Genomic DNA, 27,480 nt, shown 5'->3' with positions numbered 1-27,480 from the left:
GGCCAAGGTACAGTCTGACCCCCTCCTTATATAATCCTCATAGAACTCTAGCCCAATGGTTGCCATCAGTTTGATTCTGAATTGATTTTAGAATGTATTTCAATTAATTGACTGTGGTTTTATGTAAATTGTGCTATTTTTACTGTTGTTAGCCACTCTGAGCCTGGCTTTGGCTGGGGAGGGCGGGGATATAAATAAAATTTTTATTATTCTTTTTATTGTTAAGAAATATGCAGAAATGGTGAAACTTACTAGAAGAATAAGAAATCAGGATAACATTATTTTTTTTACAAAATAATGAAAATCGTTTTTAAATAAATTATAAACAGATAAAACATTGGCAGGATTATTGTAATAAAACTGCAGTTTTATATGAGTATAAATTTAAAGAAGATGAATAAATGAGCAAATTGAGTTAATTTGGATATGCAGAAGATATTAAAAACAATTTAAGGAACCGCAGAAAGAGGGAGAAGGAAGTTTTGAAAATGTCAAAGTCATTTTAAAATTAGTGAAATGTACAATTTTGAAAAGTATAAACAAACAAACATAAGTCCCATCATCCCTGACCATTGGTTGTAACGGCTGGGGCTGATGGGAATTAGAGTCTAACAAAAACTGGAGGGCCAAGGTTCCCTAGCCCTGAGCTAGTGCACCCCTAATCTCCCATCATCACGTTAAGCACTGATGGACTGAGGCCTTGTGCTCATTACCAGGTAACTTCATAAGAACCTAAGAAGAGGGCCTGCAGAGGCCAGCCAGATACAGATGCAACTAGATTCATCCTCAAGCACATCCCTGAACAAATAGGTCCTCAAACTGCCTCTTCTTAGAGTTAGTTGGATGATGGCATTCCTGGACCCTCTGCTCAGAACGTAATCCTCTGCCCCAAAGCCAAAGCTTCCCCTTTTGTTCACCCTTGGTACCTTTGGGGTTATTTGGGGTTCAGAGAAAGAGGAAGTGGTTGGGGCTATGAACAGAGCACTGTTTGGCACATACCTGCTCAATGATTTGCACACACCTGCACACACCTGCTCATGAAGTTGGCTCTTGTTGTAAGTCACTTGTTTCAATTTCTTGCAAGATTACTAGCCTGAAGAGGCACAATCTAGAACTTTGCCACCTTATTCCCACCTTCGTTCTGCTGCATGCATAGACCAGGTCTTGGATAATGAACTCCTGAACACATGAAAGTCCCACAGCTATGCTGCACACTGCTATTAAATGACAGGAGGCTGCAGTGCCAATCATTTAGGTGTTGCCTTCTTCACAATGTTGCTTTTGCTTTTCCAGGTTTCCTCAGTACTCCGTGGCTTCTTAGACCTGATGTTGGTGAGGGAACCTTCCCAGAGAGGAACAGCTCAGGAACTGTTGAGACACCCATTTCTGAAACTGGCTGGGCCTCCTTCTTGCATAGTGCCTCTCATGAGGCAATACAGGCATCACTAAATCCAGTAGGGTACCCCCCTCGCTTTTTGTTTCTTCTGGAGGAGCTGGATGAAAGCTGGCAAGTAGGCTGAAGGCAGCTCTGTTGAGCTACCACTGCTGGCACACGATGAAGGAGACTTCTCTGAGTTTATGAAGATACTTTCCCCCCTTTGCTTGGTAACCAGGCATGTTGACAGTTAATACTCCTGTGGGGGGGGTGCACCTTTCACAATCCATCGGTGTCGTTAGTCTGTCAACTATCGAAGCAGAAGGACGTTACTTGTAGCACAACCCAGATGGAGCATCCAATTTTTATTTGAAACCGAAGCAAGGCGGCACTTCTACTTCAGAAGGACTTTTTTCCTGACAAAAACGAACAAGCACTTTTTATCTCAGTTGTAGCAATGTGACGTATTTTGAAATGAATTTGTAATTTTCTGTACATTGCTTTTGATAATTTACAGTACTTTGATGTCATAGCGGTCGTGCTGGTAGAGGTGGTAGATGTAAGTTAATAAGCATTTGAGCGAGATCTTTCCTACTTTTCTATCCCTTTTGATGAGAAAGGAACACACACACACACACACACACACACACACACACACTTTAACAGCTCAGAATGTTGACAAGAACTTTTCATCTGTGTTAGTCAAATGTACATCTTCATTTTGCAAACATTCAGCTTGCTGAGCAATACAAGATACTTTTTCTCCCCTTGGAAATAATGTGTAAAGATTTCAGTATTGTCCAGAAGCAATGAGTATCTTACAGAATACACAGGACCTTATGCCAAGGGCTGAATTGCATATTTATATTTATCATGTCAAACTGACAGCTATTGTGTGGCGGTATATCAAATCATCAGTGGCCACAGAAAGTGTCCAGATAGAGATTTGCTTGCCAAGAGGTAAGCTTTCCAGTTGTGAAAATATTTCAATTGCAAAGGCTACAGTTGAGTGACATATGCCACTTATGACATATGCCTATAGCTGGATGCTGATTTTGCTTATGCTCAAACTCCCGCAGCCCTGCCATTGCCTTTGTTTCAGACAGGCCTGCACAATTTGTGAACACCAAACTAAACACACACCCCTGCAGGCACCTGCTGTGGCCTGCCAACAGCTCACCATACCACCTTAACCATGGTTGGCCTGCAGAAACAGAAGGCTACAGCACACATAACAAGCCACAATGCACAGCTAGCAAGCTGTGTCCCTTTTGGTGAGTTGCACAGATGTTGTGCAGGCCTGGTTGTGTCCAGCTTGTAGTGTAGCAGCAGGAGTCTTGGGGCTGTACCCAATGAAGTCATCCCATTCATGCAAAGACTCCCCATTGGGGCAACACAACTCTCCTTCTTCTCCTCTCCCACCTCCCCACTGCGCCCCAGTAAATCTCTCCTAGAGTGTTGGAGGGAGGGACCAAACCAGATGTTGGGGGAGATCCACAGGAGAGCAGAGAGAAGGAAAGCGTTATTGCAGAAGCAGAAGACCTCACATGGATGGGACAACTTCATTTTTCGAGTGGAAAAAGTAAACAAAAGAATCCCATTGACCACATAGTTTCACATCCTTTAGAGGGCAACATACGATGTGTCTGGGGACCCAAGTCATCTGGAGAAGAAAGACTTAGTGACTGGGCTCAGCTAGCAATGTGGGCGATTCTCTGTTTTAGTCTGTGTTGACTCCAGTGTCACAATATTCATATTCATTATTTAGAGTCACGCTTTGGGAGTCAAACACCAACCTCAAGATGTCCAGCAAGTGACAGGGCATTTACCAAGTTGAAATCCAAGTGTTTGTAAGATTCCAGTTGACATGTTCACCATTCAGGGGGAAATGCTGTGTAGACCCTATTGGAATGTGAATTCAGCAGTGACTACTACAACCAATTTTGTGTTGCTTGTTGAATATATTTGCATGTTTACCATAGACCTATAGCGCGTTGCCTTTATAAGTGCTTCATACTTATTTCCATGATGGAGGGGGTTTATTTATTAATGATTTTTTAAAAATTATGCACAATATGAAAGCCATGTATTTTCCAACTTTTTTTTGTTATTACTGACTTCCCTTGAAAAAAATTATCTGACCCAAAATCTAACATATCTGGTTAGAACGTTTTGCATTACGAAGGGTGTTTCTTCCCCCTCAACACAAATAAGTTGGTCATTACCTATTGTAATAAACGAGAAGCAAAACAAGAAGTTAGAAGGCTCCTGATTCTAGATAGATTTGTCAATGGTGTTGAAGATCCTGTACTTTATTCCATCACAAATATATTAATTATTTTTTTAAAACCAAGTCATAAAAGTAACTAAGTAATGCTTCTTCAGTTTGCATAACACCTTAAGGCTACAATCCAATATATACTTACCTGGGAGTAAGTCCCATTGAACTCAGTGAAACATCTTTCTGTGTAGGCATGCCTAGGCTTGTGCTGTTAGTGCTTTAGGGGATTATCACAACTAAAGAAATAAACCACAAACTTACTTGAGGTTCGACACGGGTGGCACTGTTTGTTAAATCACAGAGCCTAGGGCTTGCTGATCAGAAGGTCAGTGGTTCGAATCCCCGTGATGGGGTGAGCTCCCGTTGCTTGATCCCTGCTCCTGCCAACCTAGCAGTTTGAAAGCATGTCAAAGTGCAAGTAGATAAATAGGTACCGCTCCAGCGGGAAGGTAAACGGTGTTCCCGTGCACTGCTCTGGTTCACCAGAAGCGGTTTAGTCATGCTGGCCACATGACCCAGAAGCTGTACGCCGGCTCCCTTGGCCAGTAAAGCAAGATGAGTGGCACAACCCCAGAGTCGTCCACGACTGGACCTAACGGTCAGGGGTCCCTTTACTTTTACTTGAGGTTACAAAAATAATTTGCCAGTGAAGCCTATGTTGGTGTTCACTCTTACAATTTTATTTGGAACTAATGGCCTGATCTTATGAGCTACTGAAACTAGACCTGAACTTCATGATCCAGCTTCAGATGAAATCCTAACGGAGCATCCATAAGGTATTCCATGCCAGTACTTACCCCTAGGTACATTATAATCAGAGCAACCCAGGATCCCCTGCTGTATATCTTTTGAGCAGTAAGTAGAATGTTCATACTTTTTATAAATAAAAATGTAGCTTTGCCACCATCTTTTCTGAAGCATCCAGGGCCAGTCCACCAATGAGGCAAGGTGAGGCAACCGCCTCTGGTGGCAAGATCCACAGGGGCAGCAGATCCCTATGTAGATATTTATCGCCCTCTTGTTTCTGGTGTAGTTCTTCACTCACCCTTTCATCCCAGGCAGGAATGGGGTTGCCATTTTGTGGTTTCCATCAGGTCATCCTTCCTCCACCACCTGGCCTTATCCTTAACCTCTGAACTTTTCCCATCTTGCCCATCTCATGTTGATTGAATGCTCCCTGGGTGGCAGCTATGGCTTGATTGAGGAAGGGCTGGACTATACCACTTTGGACTGCCAGGAGGGGGGTCACAAGATGGAATGTTCCTCCATGGGGGTAGAAGCCACTGCTACTCACTAAAAAAACCTTTGTGCAAGACTGCACTAGAATCCTTCTCCCTGGCATGTTATTTTTTTTATGTGCAGGCAACATTTCTTGTATGGGAGACTTTCTAAGAATGTGAACTTCCACCTGCATGCTGGCATGGTATAGCCAAGATAGTCATTTGCTATTGCTGTGTTGTTCTGTGCTTTGACTTGCATGCTGCTTATGCAAAGCAATAATAATAATAATAATAATAATAATAATAATAATAATAATAATTTATTATTTATACCCTGCCCATCTGGCTGGGTTTCCCCAGCCACTCTGGGTGGCTCCCAACAGAACATTAAAATACAATAGTCTACAGTATTAAACATTAAAAGCTTCCCTAAACAGGGCTACCTTCAGATGTCTTCTAAAAGTCTGGTAGTTGTTTTTCTCTTTGACATCTGGTGGGAGGGCGTTCCACAGGGCGGGTGCCACTACCGAGAAGGCCCTCTGCCTGGTTCCCTGTAACTTGGCTTCTTGCAGTGAGGGAACCGCCAGAAGGCCCTCAGCACTGGACCTCAGTGTTTGGGCAGAACAATGGAGGTGGAGACGCTCCTTTGGGTGTTCTGGGCCAAGGCCATTTAGGGCTTTAAAAGTCAGCACCAACACTTTGAATTGTGCTCAGAAATGTACTGGGAGCCAATGTACGTTTTCAAGACCGGTGTTATGTGGTCTCGGTGGCTGCTCCCAGTCACCAGTCTAGCTGCTGCATTATGGATTAGTTGTAGTTTCCAGGTCACTTTCAAAGGTAGCCCCACATAGAGCACATTGCAGTAGTCCAAGCGAGAGATAACTAGAGCATGCACCACTCTGACAAGACAGTCCGCGGGCAGGTAGGGTCTCGGGCTGCGTACCAGATGGAGCTGATAAACAGCTGCCCTGGACACAGAATTGACCTGCACCTCCATGGACAGCTGTGAGTCCAGAATGACTCCCAGGCTGCGCACCTGGTCCTTCAGGGGCACAGTTACCCCATTCAGGACCAGGAAGTCCTCCACACCTGCCCACCTCCTGTCCCGCAATAAGTGTGGAAGAACTGAGTAACTCTGACCAACCCACATGCCAAGGGGTGAATACTACTTTAGTCAAAGCTACATAAATGTCTGTTTGCTTTCCTATAATAAAGCAGATTCATCGGATCACAAGTCAATCATTTCACAGAACTTGAAACCCAAAGCAAGTATATCTAGACTCAAACAGTCATTCGCATGTCAGCATAAGAGCTCAGAGTTATATTTAGGTCTCTCAGCTGCCTTCAGGTTTTCCGCCCCCATCAGGAGCCCACTCTCTAAAAACATGGGCTTAGGCTGCATCTGCATACACTATAGGTGAGATTCATCTAACAATCCCCATCAGCTGAAGCCCTGTGCAAGAGCTTCTACAAATGCAACAGGGCTTCCCCCTCTCTCCGCCCGCTGCGTGCCCTCAAAATTGGCCAAGGGACTCGGGAGAGCCTTTGGAACAGTGCACAGGAGAGGAGACGTGGGGGTTGTTCCTTATGGCAAGCTGATATGCTTGTTGTAAATGGAACATTTGTAATAGCACAATGCTAAAGTCAACCCATTCTCTTAAAAGCACATTCACCTCCTCGTATTCAATAATACTGAATAATATTAAATACGACAAATGGGTTAAATTATGGAATGAAGGGATGAAATTTACAGCATGCTCCACCTTAAGAGAAAATTTAGGAAAAATGATGTACCGGTGGTATATCACCCCGGTTAAATTTGCCAAAATGTATAAACTGAGTAATAAAGCCTGTTGGAAATGTAAAGTAAAAGATGGGGATCTCTACCACATGTGGTGGGAGTGTGAAAAGATGGGGGGGGGAAAAGGGATTTAATATATAATGAACTGAAGAAACTTCTTAAGTACACATTCCCCCAAAAAACAGAAGCTTTTTTATTAGGGATCATAGGGGAGGAAGTTAAGAAGGAGGACCATAAATTATTCCAATATGCTACTGCAGCAGCTAGAATACTGGTAGCTCAAAAATGGAAACTACAGGAGACCCCAACGATAATGGAATGGCAGGCTAAATTTTTTGAGTATACCGAATTAGCTAAAATGACCTACAGAATTCGAGACCAAAAAGGGACAAAGTGGGGTAAATTTGTGGCATATATAAGATCTAACTGTAAAAGTTTAAAGACTACAGCAGGGTTGATATAAATCCTGTGATGTGTATGGAAGGTGAATAAGAATCTACAAGAGAAGATATATATTAAGAAAACCAAAGCGGGAAGGAAGGAAGTCTGGGCGTGAATATACGCTGTGTAAATAAGATGACATAAAATGATGACTGTAAAAGATTGTTTTATTTTTGTTTGTGAAAAATTTGATAAAAAGCATTTTTTTTAAAAAAAAAAAGCACATTCACCTCCTCAAAGAATCCTGGGAACTGTTGCTTGGAAAGAGTGCTGGGAACTGGGAGCTTTGTGAGGGTCCCAAGATTTTTGGGAAAGGATGTGCTTCAAAGGTATAATGCATGGGTAGGCAAACTAAGGCCCGGGGGCCGAATCCGGCCCAATCACCTTCTCAGTCCGGCCCACACACAGTTCGGGAATCAGGGTGTTTGTACATGAGTAGAATGTGTGCTTTTATTTAAAATGCATCTCTGGGGTTTTTGTGGGGCATAGGAATTCATTCTAATAATAATAATAATAATAATAATAATAATAATAATTTTATTATTTGTATCCCGCCCATCTGGCTGGGTTTCCCCAGCCACTCTGGGCGGCTTCCAACAAAGATGAAAATACATTAAAATGTCACACGTTAAAAACTTCCCTGAACAGGGCTGCCTTCAGATGTCTTCTAAATGTTAGGTAGTTGTTTATCTCTTTGACATCTGATGGGAGGGCGTTCCACAGGGTGGGCACCACTACCTAGAAGGCTCTCTGCCTTGTTCCCTGTAGCTTTGCTTCTCGTAGCGAGGGAACCGCCAGAAGGCCCTTGGTGCTAGAACTCAGCATCCGGGCAGAACGATGGGGGTGGAGACACTCCTTCAGGTATACTGGGCCGATTCCCCCCCTTTCAAAATATAGTCTGGCCCCCCACAAGGTCTGAGGGACAGTGGACCAGCCCCCTGCTGAAAAAGTTTGCTGACTCCTTGTACACAGCCCCTGGTGCCCCAAACCTTTACTGGATCTTTGCCTCGGCTGGTAATGTTGGTTGGTAGCATAGCCCTCCTGGGATAGCAATGAAAGTGCAAAACAAAACACCCAGAGCATTCTTTTCATTGGGCCCCCTCGTTTTCTGTGTTCTGGTGTTTACCAGCAGCAAGAGATTAATTCCCAATATTAATCTTTGTCATCAATCTCAGCAAGGGCTGATATTACCTTTTCCAGCAGAAAACTACCGATATATACTTGAATGTGTATACTTGGGAATGTGTTGCCCTGCAATTGTTTTTTGCTCCCATGGGTTCAAGGGATTGATCCTGGGATCATTAGCAAAGCAAATCCTATAGTGTGCAATAGTACCCTGCCCCTTTTATGCATCAGAAACTATAAATTTATTTTTAAATATTAATCTTCACACCAGAAGGTGCATTGTACAAAGTGGCCTTGACAAAGACAAAGGAATATTGCAGCAGAGCCCATGTGCCCAGAACAGATAACTGATTAAGAATGAAAATGCAGTGGTACCTCGGTTTACGAACTTAATCCATTCCGGAAGTCCATTCTTAAACCAAAACCGTTCTTAAACTGAGACGTGCTTTCCCTATTGAGGCCTTCCGCTCCCAGTGCCCATCCACCGTTCGAATTCCGTTCTTAGACCAAGGTAAAGTTCTCAAACCAAGACACTATTTCCAGTTTTGCTGAGTTTGTAAACCAAATCGTTTTTAAACCGGACTGTTCTTAAACCAAGGTACCACTGTAATGGGTACCTTCCACTAAAAAAATATATGTCTTTATTAATAAAAAGTATTGTGTTAAAAAAAAAAAATCCATGAGTATTTGATCAAATGCTTGTTGCAATGTGAGTCACATTTTAAAATTTAATGGGGGGGGGGAGAGAAACATCTAATTTTCTGATCCATAGATATCCCAACCCCCCAGCAGTATCCATTGCATTGCTTAGAAGTCATTGCTATCTTCAAAAGATTTTGTGCACACCAAACAACTCAGCAGGGGAAATGCAGAGGCAAATAAAAACATCCATATTTGCAATCTTGCTGTGGTGAATGTCTTTAACTTGCATATTCCATGCAGAAATCTACCTCGGTTTATATCAGGGTTTTCAAATGTTGCACTACAGCTGAGAGAGAAAGAGTAGCATGGAGGTCTTCCTGTTGGAGCTTGCGTTCGACCGAGCTGAAATAGCTCTCTTCCACAACGTACTTCAGAATCCATCAGGCTCTCCTCCTCCGACAGTGATTAACGACCTAAGCCTTTGATGAGGCTTCAGGCACGTTCCCCCATTCCGCAGAGTATACAAACAGCAGAAGGAGATGGAAATATGTGCTACATTGCTAAGTTTTTTTCTAACTATGCAGGACAGAAAAGAATACGCATCTGCTCTCTGTGAGAGTCAATGAACAACTAGACAAAGAAACAGGAAACCAGTAACATCAACATCCGTCTCCCGTCTCCCGTGAGACTTCCAACAGTCTGGAATGTAAACAGAGTCTTGTGACTCCAAAAACCGCACAGTGGCATAACAGAAATCCAACACTTCCTAGCATATGGGGAATCTGAGGCTGCTAAAATAGAAGAGGGGGTGGAATGAGAAAAACAACAAAATTCACTTAAGGCTTCTGCCAAAGTTGCAGTATGTAAGCATAGCCTGTCTTTTTTCTTAAAAAAAGAAAAGAAAAAAATAATAATTGAAGCCCTCAAGTGGCTCAGATACTTATAACATTTCATCAAATCCCTCTCTAACTGACATTCCAGTAATAACTCTGGTTAGACATATACATTCAAATGAGGTTGGCTTGTGAGTACCAGATTAAGCTGGTGGAGGGTTGAGGGGAAGCTCGTATTATGTTTTTAGTCGTTTTCATAGAAGGGTAATTGCATCTGAAGGGCATGAGTGTCTTTATCTATGTGTACCTTCAGTTGAGAGTGGCTGGGGAAACTCAGCCAGATGGGTGGGGTATAAATAATAATAATAATAATAATAATAATAATAATAATAATTATTATTAGTATTATTATTATTATTGATTAATTTATTACAATTGATCGGATCTGACGATAATAATAATCCAAGACATTGCTCTGCAAGCAACTCATTAAATCAGGAAAGTGAAATCGGTTCATGTGGAGGTGCTAGTCTGGTGGCCTGTGAATTGTCATTCAGCCAATTGGTTCATTTAGCAGACTCATACCCTGACTTTTGACTAGACTCCTCAAAGTGGTGAACATGTATAAAATGCAACAGATTAATCAAGAACCGCATGCTCCCATATCAAAAGCCAGCCCCACTGAAACAGGATCTGTTTTCAGATGTTCCTTCCCACAGGACAGGCAATGTCTGTTGGCCCTAGGGTAGCTAGAGGAACCTCCCACTGGGAAAGGCCTCCTTGCCTGCCCCCCCTCCAATAATTGCTATAGGAGATTAATCTATAAAGGAGCAGAGCACACATTAAGATGAAACCAAGCTGACCATAACGCAAGAAAAGTCCTTGCTAGACTGGACCAAATGTACACTGGAAGCTTAACTGTTGTGTAAACAGTTGCCCCCACCAATTTCAGTCCACCCTCAGCCAGCCCTTACATCCAATCAGAGGAGTGGCTTTTGTCTGTCATTCTCCAGCCCCCATGACCCACAGTTCCCTGGTAGTTAATAAACACACGTAGCACAAGTAATTTTGGTTTATGGGTTCAAATAGGCCACATCTTTATTGGTTACAGATGTGAGTGGTTTGGCTTAGGCATTGGGTGAAGCCTGGCTATATCTCAACTCCTGCCCATCTGCAGGGAGTCCAACTAAGGGTAAACCACCATGAGGGGGAGCCCCTCCTTCTGATCCTGAATCTTCCCCCCCTCCATACATAAATCCAGCACTGCGAGAGAGGGAGGCCCCTGGCCTCACCGTGGTTAAATCTCCTGTAGCCACACCCACAGCCAGCACTGATTGGCTAGCGGGACCATGCTGAGGGTGGTCCTGCCCAGCTCTGATGATGTGGCCAGGGCAATGCGAGCCAGGAGTGTCAATCCCCACCCCCGTGCCAGATCACTATCAGATCACAGCTGCCTGGCCACAACGCCACCCACCAGAAAAGGTGAGTGGACTTCCTAATGACTTCCTGCCTTCTGCCCTGCCAGCCTCATGGGGCATCAGCCACCACTGCAAATATCTATCAATTCCAGAATTTTCTTTCTGCAATAGTAGCCATCCAGATGACTCTGCCTCTCTGTCTGTATCCAGGTAATAATGAGGTGTTATCTGAGTTGAAAGACACATTCCAGCCAGGCAAGAACATTTAAGGAGGGTTTGAAGCAGAGCTAGTGAAGGATGTTTCTGAGGAAAGGCTCTCGGATAGAAGAGCCCAGGAGGGCAGAATTTGGCCACCAGGCATGACATTCTCCACTACTTGATACAGTGTGTGGAAGGGACATCAGTTGGAAGAGGACCCATATTGCTTTCCCCCATAATTCCCTTTGGCAGGACCTGAGGCAATGTTACCCTACAGCCAGTGCTGCTGCTTCACTTTCGTGGTGAAAGATAGTGGATAAATTGGTTACTAGAATAACAACAGGTAATTAACAAACAAATAGTGCTTTTCTGATTATTGTGGACTAAACTCACCCACAAATTGTGACCTGGTCACCCAGGACTTTGGAGATAATGTGCAATCAATCACTATCCCTGTTGAAATGGGTTATAAATAGAACTAAAGGATGGCTGAACATAGGACTCATTTGGGTATACTGGATTCATCCATTAGCTTTCCTTTATTTAAAAATTGGATGCAAAATAACTGAGCAGATGTTTTCGCTTTTGCTGCAAATATTTTTAGCTGGCCATATTCACCAAGTGACAACTACTGGTAGCATGCCAGCAAAAGCTAGTCGCAACCAACTTCTCCTACAATTGTGATGGATAAGAACTGTTTGGCGCTTTGTTCCTCCCTACTAGGTAAATGAAGGAGTCTTCAAATGAGGAAATAATTTTCTGAGGGACTAGACTTAGAGGCATCGTTCCACTCCCCCTGTGGAGCCCATCTTCCTCTGCCTCTGCAGGGAACAGACATAGGGTTCCAGGTCTGCTTAGAAGATGAAAGAGAACCAAGAAAGGATAAATTCTAAAAAAGAAATTCTAAGAAATGAAAAGTCTGTTTAGATTAAGGGCTTTTCTCTCCATGCTTGGAGTTCTGGAGCCTGTCTAGGAAGCTGCCAGACCAAGTCAGATCACTGAGCTCAGTGCTGTATACACTGGCTGGCAGTGACTCTTTGAGAGGAATCTCCAGTAGCTCTGTCTGGAGCTCCCAGTTATTGAAACTGGGGGCTTCTGCATATACAGCACTGAGCCAATGCCGTTCTCCAAACTCTTCTTCGGCATCTCAAACTCTTCCCCCGTTGTTGGTCTGAGGCAACATCAGGAGAGAGTAAAGATAAGCTTAGGACAGTGGTGAAGAATTTCAGAGCTGGAGAATGAATGTGACTCTCCACCCCTCTCTGTCTGGTCCTTAGGACTATCCCCAAGCCATACACCCTTCCAAGCCACACCCCTGTCCCCAAGTCACACCCATCTCTGCCTGTGCTTCACAACCTTCTTGCAGATTTTTGATTGGCCATTCAGAGCAGTCTCTGAGTTGTTCTCCCTCCCAGCTGAGGATGGATCTCTCCATCAGGAAATGTGAGGACAAGAGCACAACCTTCACACAATCTCTCTCTCACACAGATCATTTGACAAAATCCTCAGTAACTTCCATGTACCCTACCTCCTTCCTGGCTAGGGGTTTCAAGTGACTTAAAGCCACCATAAAAAAATCCTTCCAGTAGCACCTTTAAGACCAACTAAGTTAGTTCTTGGTATGAGCTTTCGTGTGCAAGCACACTTCTTCAGATACACTGTGTATCTGAAGCAGTGTATCTGAAGAAGTGTGCTTGCACACGAAAGCTCATACCAAGAACTAACTTAGTTGGTCTTAAAGGTGCTACTGGAAGGATTTTTTTATTTTGACTATGGCAGACCAACACGGCTACCTATCTGTAACTTAAAGCCACCAGATACTCACTAGCCATAGGGACAGAAATTTGGAGGGAGGGTCTGAGACGTTTCCTCTCTGACTGGGCTGAAGCTATGTGTGTGTTTTCTCTTGAGGAGCAGAGTAGAATAAACCCCAACTGGGGAAAAACCAAAACCCTCTGGTTATTAAACTCCAAGCACATTCCAGAGAGCTGCTTTCTGACAGAGGTCCATCTTCTTACACCAAGCCAGAAAGCTGTTGGGTTGGAAGAAGGACATGAGATTGCCTGTTCCAAGCACCATTGTACCTCTGAATAATGGCACATTTGCACCATGGGAAAACACAGGAAGCCACTTGTGGTGCGTTCCATTCCAGAGATATAAATGATCTTGGTTTCACATAAAACAGCACAAAGTTGAATGCAGCTCCTCAGCTGATTTATGGTGGAACAGTAAGGGATAACAAAATGAAACTTACCCAGGTAAGATGGAAGCACTTTGGATGGGTGGACCTTCTAGTTCATCCATTCAGTCCCAATGTGCTCTACAACACATCATGATGTTGGAATGGAAAGAGGAGAAATAGAGTTGTGCACAAATGCCTCTGGAAATTCGCCGCCATATATACGGGCAGAGAAATTGGGAAGACCATCTCCTCCAAACGGATGGAGAAATTTCACAACAGTTTCTCATAGATGGGGGCTCACTCATTATCAGTGCCAGCAGTACAATTTTTCTGCTGAAAATAGCAGCTTCACTTTTCAATGGGAAATCAGCACAGGGAATGACAGCACCAGACAGTGGGAGCATGTGTTTCTGTGCTCACATGAGCTCCAAACGAAAGGAGAGACTAGGGAGAGTAAATACATCAATACATTAATGCACCACACATAGCATCTTCACAGTAAAAATGCCCGTGAGGTTTTTATGCTAGAGCAGGGTTGGGAGACCTTTTTGGTGTCACAGGACCTGTTCCTTGTGGGCCAAGTGTGGCAGGTGGGCAGGGCTGCCTGCCAGCCATATAACATCATTATCTCATCACATGATTGATATACCTACGGGGTTGTCTCACCCACCAGTCAAAATCCTTTGTGGGGGTTTTTGCCCTAGACCATGAGTAGGCAAACTAAGGCCCGGGGGCTGGATCCGGCCCAATCGCCTTCTCAATCTGGCCCGCGCATGATCCGGGAATCAGGGTGTTTTTGCATGAGTAGAATGTGTCCTTTTATTTAAAATGAATCTCTGGGTTATTTGTGGGGCCTGCCTGGTGTTTTTACATGAGTGGAATGTGTGCTTTGATTTAAAATGCATCTCTGGGTTATTTGTGGGGCATAGGAATTCGTTAATTTTCCCCCCTTCAAAATATAGTCTGGCACCCCACAGTGGACTGGCCCCCTGCTGAAAAAGTTTGCTGACCCCTGTTCTGCACAGAACAGCATCTGAAGTTGTGGCAGTCTTATTATTATTTTTTATAAGATGTGACCAGTCCTATGCATGCTACTTACACGCTCTTAATGTGTCATTTGGCCCCAAGACAAGCCTGATCCAGAAAGGGAGATCTTCAAATGTGTGTGGTGTTCATCTGAGCCACCTAAACATGATGGAAGTGACTTATGCAGAAGATACAGAATTTCCCCTTCGTTGGCATTATTTCACCACCCCTGCGAAGTGTGATGGCCTGGAATGGGGCCAGCTTGTCTCAAGGAAGCACCCTTATTCCACCTGCTGAAGGCCTTTATAAGGGAAGCACTGATACGAGGTGCTCATTTACCAAATCCACCTGACATTTTATTTGCATCTCATTATTTGTACAGAAGCAGAGGTCACTTCCAAATGAATAAGAATGCCAATAAAATATTATTTTACATATTTATATATTTGCCTATGTTTCAAAAATACTCTGCATTAATCAACATAATTCAGGATTTATTGGGAGGGGTTTTTCCCCCATATATATATTTACACATATATATTTATAACACCTGAAGATATCTGCATAGTCATATGAACGTTTTGTGGTTGTTGTCTTAAATGAAGTCATCATGGAGTGGTAGGCATTTTTTTTTTTTCAATCACAGTACATGCAAGGTGCTCAGCCCAGAAGCATTTCTCACTTGGCTTACAATAGCATGACGCTCTTATGTTTTGAGCAGCAACAACTATAAAGTTGTTCTGGTGCTAAAGCATTCCCATTAAGCAAAAAACAATTTTTCCTCAAGCTAAGATCATGGGTTCTTTTCTCTTCCCCCACCCACCCTGCCTGATTGAAATAGATTCTTGGTTGAGATGAACTTGAAGTGAAGCTGTGGCGGCTTAACATAAGGTGAGCAGGATTTGGCTGGTATTTTTGTTTCTTTTTCAAAATGGCATCATTCCTTGGGGAATGTCTCCATAGGATGCTATTCTAGATGCCTGGCTCCTTAACCATCCCTTTGCTCCCATAGGAAAAGTTGGAGCTTTGGGAATATAGGGTGATGGGTTGGATCCAAAGAAGCTTTTCCATGGATGGAAGAAGTCCTTCCATTCAAAGGAAAAGACTGTGACCCAGAGGAGGTTTTCATTCATGGAAGGATTGGAGATGATCTTCAGCATTTTCTGTTCTCCTTCAGCCTCCCATCCCTTTTTTTCAAGAAGCATGAAGGGCTGTAGGATAAAAGGGGGGAAATATGTCTTTCCTCACTCCTTCCATTAAAATTATGGATCTCCATTCCCAGATCATCAGATCCAACCCATCCTAGCAGCAGCAGTAGCAGCAGATCAAGCAGTACTCAGAGCAAAACATACACCTCCATCCTAATTTCTTCCCTCAGAACATGAATGGGAAGGAAGCTGCCATTTTACATCAATGGTCCTTCCAAGAAGAAAATGTTGCCTTGTGCTCTGAAGTACTGACTTTTGAGAAATGGCTTCTCCCGCTGCCCCCCGCCCCCACCCTTTCCTGCCCTCCCCCTTTTGGTCATTATAAAGTAGTTAAGTTTTATTTCTTCACATGGGAGCCCCTGGCCTACAGGAGAAAAAAGTGCTTTTGCTTCAGCTGACTGGTGAGCGTGCCAGCTACTATCCCATATGTTTGTACTCAGATCTGTCTCGTGGGATTTGGACTTGACTAGCAGTCATTTTGAGGTGGAGATGGTAAACGCCGAGAGTGATCACAATAACAAGTCCCAAGATCAAGCCCAGAATGAGAGGAAGGGTTTCTTCTAACTGTTCTCTTTGGTCTACTGGGCACTTATGTTCTGCAATATAAATGAACAGAAAACAGGGAGGGGCAGCGAGACAGAGAGAGAGTTATTTTCTGTACCAGTAAACATGAGCTTATATGCAACAAAATGGACTCTTTCCCATACAAAGAGCTCAAGGCAACACATACAATATTCCCACAACAGCCCTGTGGCGTAAGCCATACTGAATTCAAAAATGTGGCCCAGAGTCAACCTATGAGCTCTATGGTTAAGTGAGAAATTGGACAGTTTGGAGAACATAGGTATAATCCTTCTGGATCAGAACACTGGCCCATCTAGTCAAGCATCCTGTTTCCTGCAATGGCCATGATGGCTCCACGAAGTTCACATGCAGGGGAAGAAGGCTGCATGAGGGAATATCAGAGCAGACTGGGTGTCAGGGACTGGACATCGTCGGATGACTGGTGGAGACCGCTTCTCCCTCTTCCTGAACCTTCCAGAGAAGAGGAAGACAGTATAGATTTACAGTAGTGGTTTGCAGATGGTCACGGCTCAGAGGTAGGTGAGGGGCAAAGTTGGGAAATAATGAGAGAAGAGGCGGGGGAAGCAGAGCCAGAGCAGCTGGCTGACACATGATAACTAGAAAGCATTCCAAACCCTCCTTCTCCCAGAACCCGGCAAACATTGAAAGTAGGAGAGCAAAGGACTCGGAGGCAAATGGCCCTAAGAGGCCACCATAAGGTGAGTGCTGCTGCTGACGATTGAGGAGAGAAGGAGGGTGAAGTTTACACAGAACAACGCCATTACTCCAAGAGGCTACATTTCCAAGCCTCTCTCTGTGAATATTGAATAAAAGACGTTGGTACGAGCTTTCCTTGTCTAACTATTCCTGGCAGCCTACCGTGGCGGGATCGGATTCCCTGACACTGGGGGAAGGAACTGATCGAAAAGATGCATGGCCTTCCAGTTCCCCAACATGTCACTGAAACAGGGGGAAACATATGCCAGTCCTGGAACTGCTGTAAGTATTTTCCCTTCCATTGGAAACAATAGGAAGGAAATCATTTAACGGGCAGCCCTGAAAATAACAAAGTAATGCAAGAATGCTTCTCCCACTCATCCTGGAGGGCCTTCCCTTTGAAATTGACATAGTTTGTAATTTTATCATTAAGGAAAAACAGGCTGCCAAGGTCAGTTGTGCATAGAATCCTAAGTAGTGCACAAGAGTCCTTAACCCTAGTCTTCAGTGTTCGCATTAACCCTCGGGGTCACTGAGTTAAACTGATGGGCAGTAGTTTCAGAGCAGAAAGTAGAAATAACTTATTTTTGCAACACTTAATTAATTTGTGGAGTTCACTGCCAGGAGATATAGTAATGGTGACTGGCCCAGACAGCTTTAAAAGGAGGATGGACTTTTTAAAATTAACAGGATTTATATACCATCTAATTATCAAGACCTTTAAGCAGTTGACATAAAACAATGTAAGATATTCATTAAAAACAAGTCAACCTATAACTTATCAAAACACAGTATACATAATCTTGTTGGTTTTTTAAAGGAAGAAATATGCATGATAAAACTAAATGTTCACATTAGATAGATAGGTCTGGCAATGGCTATTTGCCATGATAGATAAAATGAATATCTGTGTTGAGAGTCTGAGTACCTCTGAATACCCATTGCTAGGGTCAAAATAAGGAAGGGGTCTTGCCTTGATTTCCTACACCTGGGATTCCCAGAAGCCATTGGTTGGTTGCTATTGGACAGTGGATGCTGGACTAACAGGACCCTTGATGTAATGCAACAGGGTCCTTCTTATGTTTTGTTTCTACCTGTGCATATAAGACTTTGACACTCATGCCAACAATTAACAAATTTCCACCTTCATATATATAATCATACGGAAATCCAGAACATTTCGTAAACCTGAAACCTTCCACTTTTTTTCTGCCATGAGTAGTTTATGACAAAAGGAGTACAGTCATACCTCGGGTTAAAGTAGCTTCGGGTTGAGCGTTTTTGGGTTGCGCTCCGTGGTGACCCGGAAGTAACGGAACGCATTACTTCCGAGTTTCACCGCTCATGCATGCGTAAATGCTCAAAATGATGCCACATGCATGCGCAGGCGCTGTGAATCATGACCCACGCACATGCAGATGCAGGTTGCGTTCGCTTCAGGATGCGAACGGGGCTCCGGAATGGGTCCCATTCGCATCCAGAGGTACCACTGTATCTACAATATCTATTCTATAAGAAAGGCAGTTGGCTAAAGACATTGGAAATGGTTTACTGCTCAGAAAATTTAGAGCAGGACTGAAGAAGGTGAAGCAAAGGATTTGGACATTGCCCTTTTGGCTGTGGCATTTTGCCAAAATAGTGATTGGTTATGAGAAGTGAGCAATATAGATTCCTCGGTCACAGCCACAAAGCACTTTCAGCTATGAATGGAAAACTAAGGGTGGAGGAATCATGTTAAAAATTATCCACGTTAAACAGAAAAGCAGGTTGTAGAATGTAGGGCAGTCTAAGCCCTTGCAATGGGTTTTGGGGAGAACACCTCCAACACAAAGACCAGGTGCCAACCCCCTGCTTATACAGCTGCCCCCCCCCCAGCAGTTTCAGAATTCTTCACTGTTGAATCTTGCTTCCATACAGCCCAGTGATTGGCACTATTGCTCCAACAAAAAAAGTTAGAAGTAAATAAGATCTACTCAGTTGAAGAAGTAGGAGCATGTCTTCACCTGCCTCCTTCTCCAGGAACAATTATTGTCCTCAACCTAATGCATCTTCAGGACCAGGCAACTTAGCCATTCCCAGCCATTATAGCATTTGTATTTATTTATGCCATTTATTTTTAGAAATTAAGAACCTGTAATACAATTAAGTTATAAATTAATACACTTAGTGAACACTTGTTTGTGCCCACAAATGATTTTATTTGTGAGTCAATGGTCCTTGATGGAAAAAGCATCCATTATAAGATAATAATGGGATGGGGGAAATCTGCTTGTTCCTAGCTGAAGGAATGCTATTCTTAGCCTTTGTCTGAGATTCTGGACAGGATAACTTATTCTTTCAAAATAATAATAAAGAAGATGTGTTGTGTCCCTTGTCCATCCCAGCTTTCCATGGAAGCTGCCTGCTTTGCTGGCCAAGTGCTGCCACCTCATCTTTCCAAATGGTACCCAAACATCTCCCAGCACCCGCAAGACCCTTACCTTCACTGAAGGTGAAATCAGAGCTGATGTCAAAGGGCTGGAGGCGGACCTCCGACAGCAAGAGAACTACAGATTTTTGATGGTCGCTGGAGGTCAAGGTGATTGTCTGCTGAGCTTGGCATTCGTAAGACTTCCCAGCTGGGGTGACTAAAGCAGAAAGATGGCGTGTGGTAGATGTGTGTTTCCCGGCTGCCAAAAAGAGAGAAATGTCAATGGATGAGAACCACTCCTAAGGCTTGGGATCCTCAGTATTGCCTGTTTGAAGAGGCAATAACTCCCCTGCTTTCACTGACCAGACTTAAGCCTGTTACCACTATGACCCATTTTTCCCCATTCCACTGGTGGAACACTGCTAGAGGACCATCTCAGTGATGCTAGTGTCATCCCTGTCTGCTGACAGAGCAGCACTCATGTGCCAAGGCCCTATGACCCACAGTTCCCTAGTGATTAATAAACACATGGACAGGAGCATTTCAGTTTATGGAATCAAATAGGCTACAACTTTGTTGGTTACAGATGTGAGCGGTTTGGCTTAGGCATTGGGTGGTGCCAGGCTATATTTCAACTCCTGCCTGTCTTCAGGGAGTCCATCTAAGGGTAAACCACCAACAGGGGGACTCCTATGACTTACATCAAATAGGGGCACCCCGAGAGGTCCCTGTTGGGGTCGTGGCATGGCCCTAGCCCACGTCTGGGCATCGGACAGAATCCACACCCTGGATCCCTTTAACAGGATGCCCTTAATGAGGAAGAGCAGGCAGAGGCTATAACTTCCCCTTCCAACTGAACAAGAAAGGTGTGTGGACTTAAGTAACTTCCAGTGGTCCCTTGGTCAGCTTTCTGATGGGGCATGGACTGCATCCTTAGTTGCCGTCTTCAAATCTGGATTCCACCCAAACAATTCATATTGGTCAGGCCAGCTTAATAGCCAGAAAATCTTGCTTTCCCAGAGCTGGTTGAGGACAGAGGCAGGGCTCTCTCATCCACTTCACAGTGCATTGGTTTCATGTATTCTTTACACTCTGGTGAGACCCAAAATTCCTACGACTTTCTAGATTTGTGGAAAAGGCAAGAACCCTTTCCCAGGACATTTATGGTACAGGCCTTGTTATTGTCAATGATGATGAATTGGGAAGGGGGGGGTGGAGGTTAAGAATGAAGAAATATCCATGTGCAGAATTGCCAACACTTGGGGAATTATGGAGAAAGAACCCCCTTTGTCAGAATATTTATAAATCATCATAAAGTGTGTGTGTGTGTCCATATACGCTATTGGGGTCCTTTGCACTTGGAAGACTAATGTGCTTTTGCTATGGCAGCAACTATGATTATTATGCTAAAGAATACCAACTATTAAGCAGATATGCAGCTTCGCCAGAAGAGATGTGTTGGCAACATCTTTCTCTTACTAGGTTCATCTCTACAAATGCAGCATATCACTTGATTTTCTTTCTTATTCTCATTGCTGAAGGCATCCCCACAGCATCACTCAAAGTGCCATCACTTGTGCTGTGTCCCCTGAGGACTATTCTATTTGTATCTTCCCCAGGGTAGCATTTTAGCCTCGGACATGCCCTGTGAGATAAGATTGAGAGGGTGTGTGACTTGCCCAAGGCCACTCAGTAGGCATTGCAGCTGAGGCAGGATTTGAACATGGGATCTGTACACCCAATATCTATCACGTTAGCCATTTGCGACACTGGTTCTCATAGCACAGCACTCTGCGCAAAACTGTACATAAATCAATAATCAGGAATAATATTCCAAAATAAAACCTGAAACATATACAGATTTGTAAATGTGCTTAATTTTAAGTAAGAATAATGACAGTGAAATGTGCATGATGCTCATATGATGAAAGTAAATCCATAAATCTTAATAAGTAGGGCTGAAATCCAAAAATAAAGAAAAATGAGTATTGAAATTAATGACACATAACTGCTTAACTTATGCACCTATGTCCCACTGAACTGCTTTCTCTGGATTGAACCCTTTAGCTGCAATCCTATGCTCATTTACTTGGGAGTATGATTCTTTTGAAGTCAATGAGACTTACTTCTGAGGAGGAACATCTAAGATTGCACTTTAAACCTTCAAAAATAAAATATTTTTTTAAAAACCCACAGCTAATCTATGTTTGCATGTGATGACAATTCCCAGTAAATTTATTAGTGCAGATGGTAGATTTCCAGACCCTTTTGAAAATCAATCATGATTTCCCTCCTATACTTTATTTTAAAATGAATATGACTTTCAGCACAATTTATACTTAGGAAGGAGATAAATAAAACTTTGGCTTCAATTTCTGAATATCAGGAAATATTCAAAAGCGATGAAATTTATGAACAGTGGATGTGACTTTTGTTTGCTTCAATGCGACAAAAGGGGGGGGGATCCCAGGATGGGGGGAGCCACAGACAATCTCTTGCAGAACATCCTGCACTGCAGATATACACAGCAACAAATAGAGGCAGCAGGAGAACATCTAAGATCAGGTTGAGAGAGTAATGCTAGAAAATGAGACAGAATCATCTTCAACAGAGAAACTACACCAAAAGCTGCCCACATCTTCTAGGGCATTTGGATGTATTCAGGATGAAGCAATCACCACCACCATTTCAGTGAAGGGAAAACTGAGGTGGCTTCGGTTTTTTAAAAAAAGAGCATTTAGAAAGAACAGTCCCAAAGTCCAAGCAAAAACAAGAAAAACAATAGGAGTTGGTTTTGTTATTTACATTTGAAGACAGGTTTAGGAGCCCAGTCTCTACGTTCTGAAGTGCTTGCAATAAGAGCATGAAATTCACCCATACCTGCAAATCTGATTCTGTAAAACTCAAAAATACTTTACACACGAAGCCTAAACTATAGGTACAAGAGACAAATCATATAGGCAGCAAATCCATCTATTAAAGCTTTCACCGGATCACCTTTACCAATGGAGACCAGTACCAATGGAGACCAGTTTTAATTTGTGAGTTAAGAGCACATTTCATTTTCTTAATAATATTTTTTCCCGGTTTTAGTTCTGGCACGTTGCTGTAAATAACCGATGTGGTCTTTTCTTCCTGCGATGAGTAGTAGCATGTAGCTTTTGGTTTTTAATTTACCATTTTGCACTTTCTTGTTAACACGCCAGAAAGGCAACTCTATCGGAGGGTTTTTTGTATTTACATTTAATTAATTTATTGCTTTGGTCTTCGGAGAAACCGTTGTAGCAAGCCCTATCTGTTGAAAGGTGCGCATAGACCAGACTTGCAGCCCGAAGGGAAGAACGTTTCCTTACAAAGCGAGTCTTACTGAGTTCAGTTTGATCGCAGCCGCACAACGCAATCCTAGGCAATGATAACTCAGTAGACTCCCTTGAGTTGAGCAGGACTTACTCCCAGGTAAATAGGCATCGGATTGCACCCGCGGTTCTTTGTAACGTGTCGGGCCACCCCTTCGTTTCAAAAGGCTCCGAACTGACAGAAATCGGCTTCTAATCTGTCGAATCGTTCACTCCTGAAAAGCGTGGCCTTGTTCGCCGTTTCGAGGCGGCCCAAAGGCATAAGAAAGATGCCTCTTGAAATAAGTCGATTTTGTGCACAGGAAAGGGACCTACCTTCCAGGAGAGCGCTGAGAAACAAGGCAGGCGGGGAGGGGGAGAGAGAAGGCGGGGATTCAGCGCCTAAATCCACCCGAATCCGGGCATGTGCTCAATCCACCCAAGGGAAGGAGGGTGGTTTGAGGTGAAGGGATGCGGTTTTTATCCGCAGTGCGGGCTTGGGGGTGTAGAAGAATCTAGCCTAAGGTAGGCAAAGCGGACAAAAAACCGGAGAGAAGCGACGCTCCGTGTGAAAGCAGAGCGAGCTGGCACAAAGAAGCAAAGGCCGGGGTTGCAATCCGGACTTGAAGAGCCCACAAAATCAAGACTGCATTTCACTGTGTTGTGCTCTGTGTTGTGTCCTCAAACCCTAGCCCAGACAGCCTCCCCCCACCCCCGCTTTTCCAAAGAAGGTGATGGAGAATTCCAGGTCGTCTTCTTCCTCTCCTGATCCGCTGCCACCAAACAAACCCGCTCTCTAGATTTTCCTAGGCCTCTCTCTCTCTCTCTCTCTCTCTCTCTCTCTCTCTCTCTCTCTCTCATAGCACATCAGGACTTACGGTTAACCGCGTCCTTGAAGTAGGTGCGCTCGGAGCTGTCGTAGACGAACTGGACTTTGTTCATTTTCCACCAGGCCTCGGGCCCTGTGCTGGTGTTGCGACCCTCCTGTCGATTTCGAGATGGAGGAGACCGGGGGAAGGGAAGGGGGGGGCGGATAGAGAGAGATAGACGGAAAGACAAACGGTTGATATTAAGGACGCATCCCCTTGGGACCCTCCGCATCCCGTTTCGGCTTCGTGAGAACTTTGGTTGAGCTTTGGGAACCCTGCGCCCTCCCAATAAATAAAAATGCTGCTCGATTTCTCAGATCTTTCATGGCATGAAAGAACTTAGAAGCTGCGGGGAAAGAACCGCTTCGTGGGCCTTTAGTAAGGATACTCTGCGAACTAGAAAAATAAAAGACAATGCCATCCTGGTGTTTTTTGACCGCCCGTTTTCTCTGCCTCTCATCTTCTCTCTCATGCTCTCCCCTTTATTTCCTTCCGTCTCTCATCCCCACTCCTTTGACTCTTCCTGAGTTTCTGGGCTCCTACGCGGGTGACCCTGCGGTCGCCATTATTTACCTTGACAAAGTAAAGTCGCAGGGTGTAAGCTTTGTCTATCCAAAAAATCTGGAGTTCGGCTTCGTTGCTGCCGCATTTCCCCTGCTCTTCTGCTCCCCGGGAAAGCGGGATGTAGGCTTGCTCTGTGATCAGCTGGACACAAGGGCACAACAGGCTCAGTCAACGGAGAAGTCCAACGACCTCCCCGCACCCCGAAGTTCAACGACCTCCCCCCCAAAAAAAAACATTTATTAAGGATTTTATCCGAGGCAAAAGGCTCTCAAAGAGACTGTCAAGGGAAACATGGAGGAGTCGACATCCCCCTTTTCCCGATGCTGCTATAACAACAACCCACAACAGATGGAATGAATACAGGTGTGTGCAGGGTCATAGAAATGAGCGGATTTGTCTGTTCACAGCCAGGTAGAATAATTGCCCATAATCTCTCCACCACCACCCGCCTCCCCGTCCCGGAGGATCAAGATGGGCAGTTAGATATGGTCAGATCTCTTTTCCACTCCCATATGAAAAAGCAAGTTTTATGCACTTATAAAAGCATTAAACCCAAGAATCCCCAGCAATAGATAGGAGCCAGCATTCCTTGGGGTGGGAGAGCGAGAGAGCGGGGGCGTTTATTCTCCGAGTACAATCTTTTCTCATTCCAAGCTTAACTACTTGCAAATTCGGTGTGGGTTGTTGTTTTTTTTTAATTTTCTTCTTGTGTGTGGGGAGCTGGGGATCTGCATTACCTTAGCAACATCAGGCAAGAACTAAGGCGAAACATGCTTGGGCTCCTCATATTCTAGATTATTCCTGCTTCTCCCTCCCTCTCAGTCACACAGTATTTCAAATCAACAAACATTTCAGAAATACTAAAGCTAAACCTTCCGGCTCTTTTATTGGATGACAAAATGCACAAAGTTGGTGGAGTCGGTGTGCGTGCGTGTTTGGAGAGAGATGGGGCAAGCGAGAACTCGCGCGCAAGATCCTTACATCTACATAATTGCTGGCCCACACGTCATAGGGAACAATGAACTTCGCCGCGAATTCCGCCATAAGACAGGTCGTTCCATTTTCGCGAACTACAAAAATAGCCTTTTCGGGGTTCGAAGACAGGCCGGAGAGGTTCTCCACTTCTTGTTCTGCCCCGCTGCTGGCCACTGCGTTATATATAAGAGATCACAGTCAGGAGGGGGCATGGTTTTCAGGTTTAAGCTGCGAACCTATACGCATTTGTTAGCGACCAAGACCTATTCAACTCAATCAGGCATTCTTCTGAGAAGGATTGCACTCTCAGTCACAAAGCTTTATTGAAAACGGGAGTTTCTTATCAGCGGTCAGTTTTTGTCTGATTATGTGGGTAGGAAACTACCTGTCTTTCTTAATTGCACGGCATTTCCCAACGAAAGCCCAGCCCGCTAATCGACATATCCTTCCCCGTAAGACCGAGGAGAGATCATAGTCATCTCCCCACAACCAACCGCAAGACTCGCAGGGCTGTCTTATGGCTGTTTCCCATTTCTCAGACGGCCCTCAAAGCAGGGATGCTAGTGATGCGCAGCCTAAATAGACAGACTCGCCAGAGGAAAGTAGCGCTGGTCGTCCGCCACCCGCATGGGAAAAGCAGGCATTGATACTCACATAAAAATAGAAGCAGTACAGGGAGTCTTAGGCTGGATGAGGAGGTCTCGCGCCTTCTCAGATCCATGCTTCCAAAGCAGAGCCCGCGAAGATGAAGCTGGGGGTTTTTTTTGGCGGGGTGGGAGCTGCTCCTGGAAGAGTCTTTCCTCTTCGCTCGCTTCGCTTCCTGTAGTGTTGCTTGCGCGGAGGCGAATGCACTCCGATCACTTTCCTAAGCTCGAGTAATACGAGCTGCGGGAGGCGGGGTGTACGTGGAAGGCCGGCGGGAGCTGTCCAAAGTAACCTAGTGCTGAAGTGCCTGGTACTTCACGCTCTCCTCAGCTATGCTGCTGCAGCGTCGGAGAGCGAATACTGTAGAGGAGGGTCGCGAGAGAGCTGTCCAAAGTAACTTAGTGCTGAAGTGCCGCCGTTGGTACGCTTTCCTCAGCTATGCTGTTGCAGTGTCGGAGAGCGAACAGCCGAAGGTCGGAGGGAGCTGTCCAAACTAGCTGCGGATTGCAAATCGACATATAGGAGGGAACTCGATAATTTCCTTGCGGTATTCGCCTAAGACCGTAAAAAAAGAGCTGTCGTTGTGTCGCTGTTTCCGATTCCACCACCCCCTCCAACATTTACATTCATTGGGCAGTTCAGCCTTATATTGTCGAAGCCCAACAGCATTTCCTCCTCCCCGACATCCCTTTTCCAGAGGCAATGCCTCTTTTATTTATTTCACACCCTAGCAAGGCGAAGTTAAAGCGCTCTCCCGTTCCATGATCCTGCTTAGAAGTGGTGGGTGAGGTGGCGGCGCTTTCCCTACAAAACAATTAAAGCGCTGCTTCTGGCGTGCTAGGCTCGGAAGTCGTCAGCTGACATCGACGGAGTCAAATATACCCTTAGAAAGGGGTCGAGGCGTCAATGAAGCGTGTTTATTGTAGCCACAAGGAACGATTGCTGCAGTTCCCATGATCGGTGTGGATTTGGTGGCCGAGGAGAGGAGAGCAAGTTATCAATAACCTCTATTGTTGAGCCTGCTTGGCTTGATAGCTAGCTTGCTAGAATATCTGGCAATGCAGAAAATGAATACTTATGAAACAGGGAAAGACTGAACGACTAGCAAAGGCGTGAGGTGGGGCATGGAGGGGAGGCCCTGAGAAAATAATACCTCACTCAAGTGAAACCAACCAGAGCAAGTAAACTTTCCTTCCAACCTCATTGTCTCTCACACGCAGAGGGAAGGAATGCACCCTTACCGTTAACTCCTCAAATAGTTTACCCATATTGACAGGACAAACTCATCCGTAGGTGGATTTAATGAAATTAACATGATTCCTCAAACAAATTCCCAGAGACACGTGATACTACTTTGCACTGCCTTTCTGACTGGTTGTAATTAAGGGGAGTTCTTCTATACAGGTTGCAATAAGTGGTGGATTACATAATAGAGGCCAAGCAAGGCAATCCACCTGCAGTAGACTGGCTTCTACCTTTTGGCTTGATTCCATGTGACCACCGCCATTTTCTGGTGGTGGTTGACAGAAGCTTGGAGATCATCCAGACTGTGGAGTGCATGCTAAGATGAGAAACATGAAAAGGTTTGCTCTGTGGAGCACTTGACATGGGATGTCAGTTTTAATTAGACCGCTTCACAATGTGTGGCCTG

The 27,480-nt window shown here is 44.4% G+C and overlaps 2 protein-coding genes across 4 annotated transcripts in view; one reads left to right on the top strand and one right to left on the bottom strand.

The window, feature by feature from the left end:
- PAK5 (p21 (RAC1) activated kinase 5) overlaps positions 1 to 1,870 on the top strand; it is a gene marked incomplete at its 5' end in the record, with an annotated part of 120,414 nt that extends 118,544 nt beyond the window's left edge. For all 3 annotated transcript variants that reach the window (XM_080999080.1, XM_080999079.1, XM_080999078.1), the window contains one exon: positions 1,294 to 1,870. In XM_080999080.1, the coding sequence (XP_080855206.1) occupies positions 1,294 to 1,449 (156 nt within the window). In that variant the 3' untranslated portion in view covers positions 1,450 to 1,870. The remainder of the gene's footprint in view (positions 1 to 1,293) is intronic.
- A 13,145-nt stretch (positions 1,871 to 15,015) lies between these two features.
- On the bottom strand, positions 15,016 to 26,687 carry LAMP5 (lysosomal associated membrane protein family member 5). Its single transcript, XM_080998765.1, has 6 exons — positions 25,839 to 26,687; positions 25,191 to 25,357; positions 24,219 to 24,350; positions 23,655 to 23,760; positions 19,512 to 19,700; positions 15,016 to 16,346 (listed from the first exon to the last, which is right to left on the bottom strand). Exons 1-6 carry the CDS (start codon positions 25,903 to 25,905, stop codon positions 16,168 to 16,170), a joined length of 840 nt encoding a protein of 279 aa, XP_080854891.1. The 5' UTR covers positions 25,906 to 26,687; the 3' UTR covers positions 15,016 to 16,167.
- Positions 26,688 to 27,480: the final 793 nt, after the last annotated feature.

Source organism: Podarcis pityusensis, assembly GCF_964106645.2.
Source record: "Podarcis pityusensis genome assembly, chromosome: 3".
NCBI lineage: Eukaryota > Metazoa > Chordata > Lepidosauria > Squamata > Lacertidae > Podarcis > Podarcis pityusensis.
Note: the sequence above shows the minus strand (reverse complement) of the source record. Positions and strands in the feature narration are given on the sequence as shown.

What these genes read in the sequence shown, in the direction of transcription:
- LAMP5 (XM_080998765.1), bottom strand. Translation starts at nt 25,905, where the DNA reads ATGGATCTGAGAAGGCGCGAGACCTCCTCATCCAGCCTAAGACTCCCT. An exon ending in TGCGACTTTACTTTGTCAAG is followed by an intron (nt 23,761 to 24,218) that starts GTAAATAATGGC and finishes CGAAATCGACAG; the next exon opens with GAGGGTCGCAACACCAGCAC. An exon ending in TGATTTCACCTTCAGTGAAG is followed by an intron (nt 16,347 to 19,511) that starts GTAAGGGTCTTG and finishes TTTATATTGCAG; the next exon opens with AACATAAGTGCCCAGTAGAC.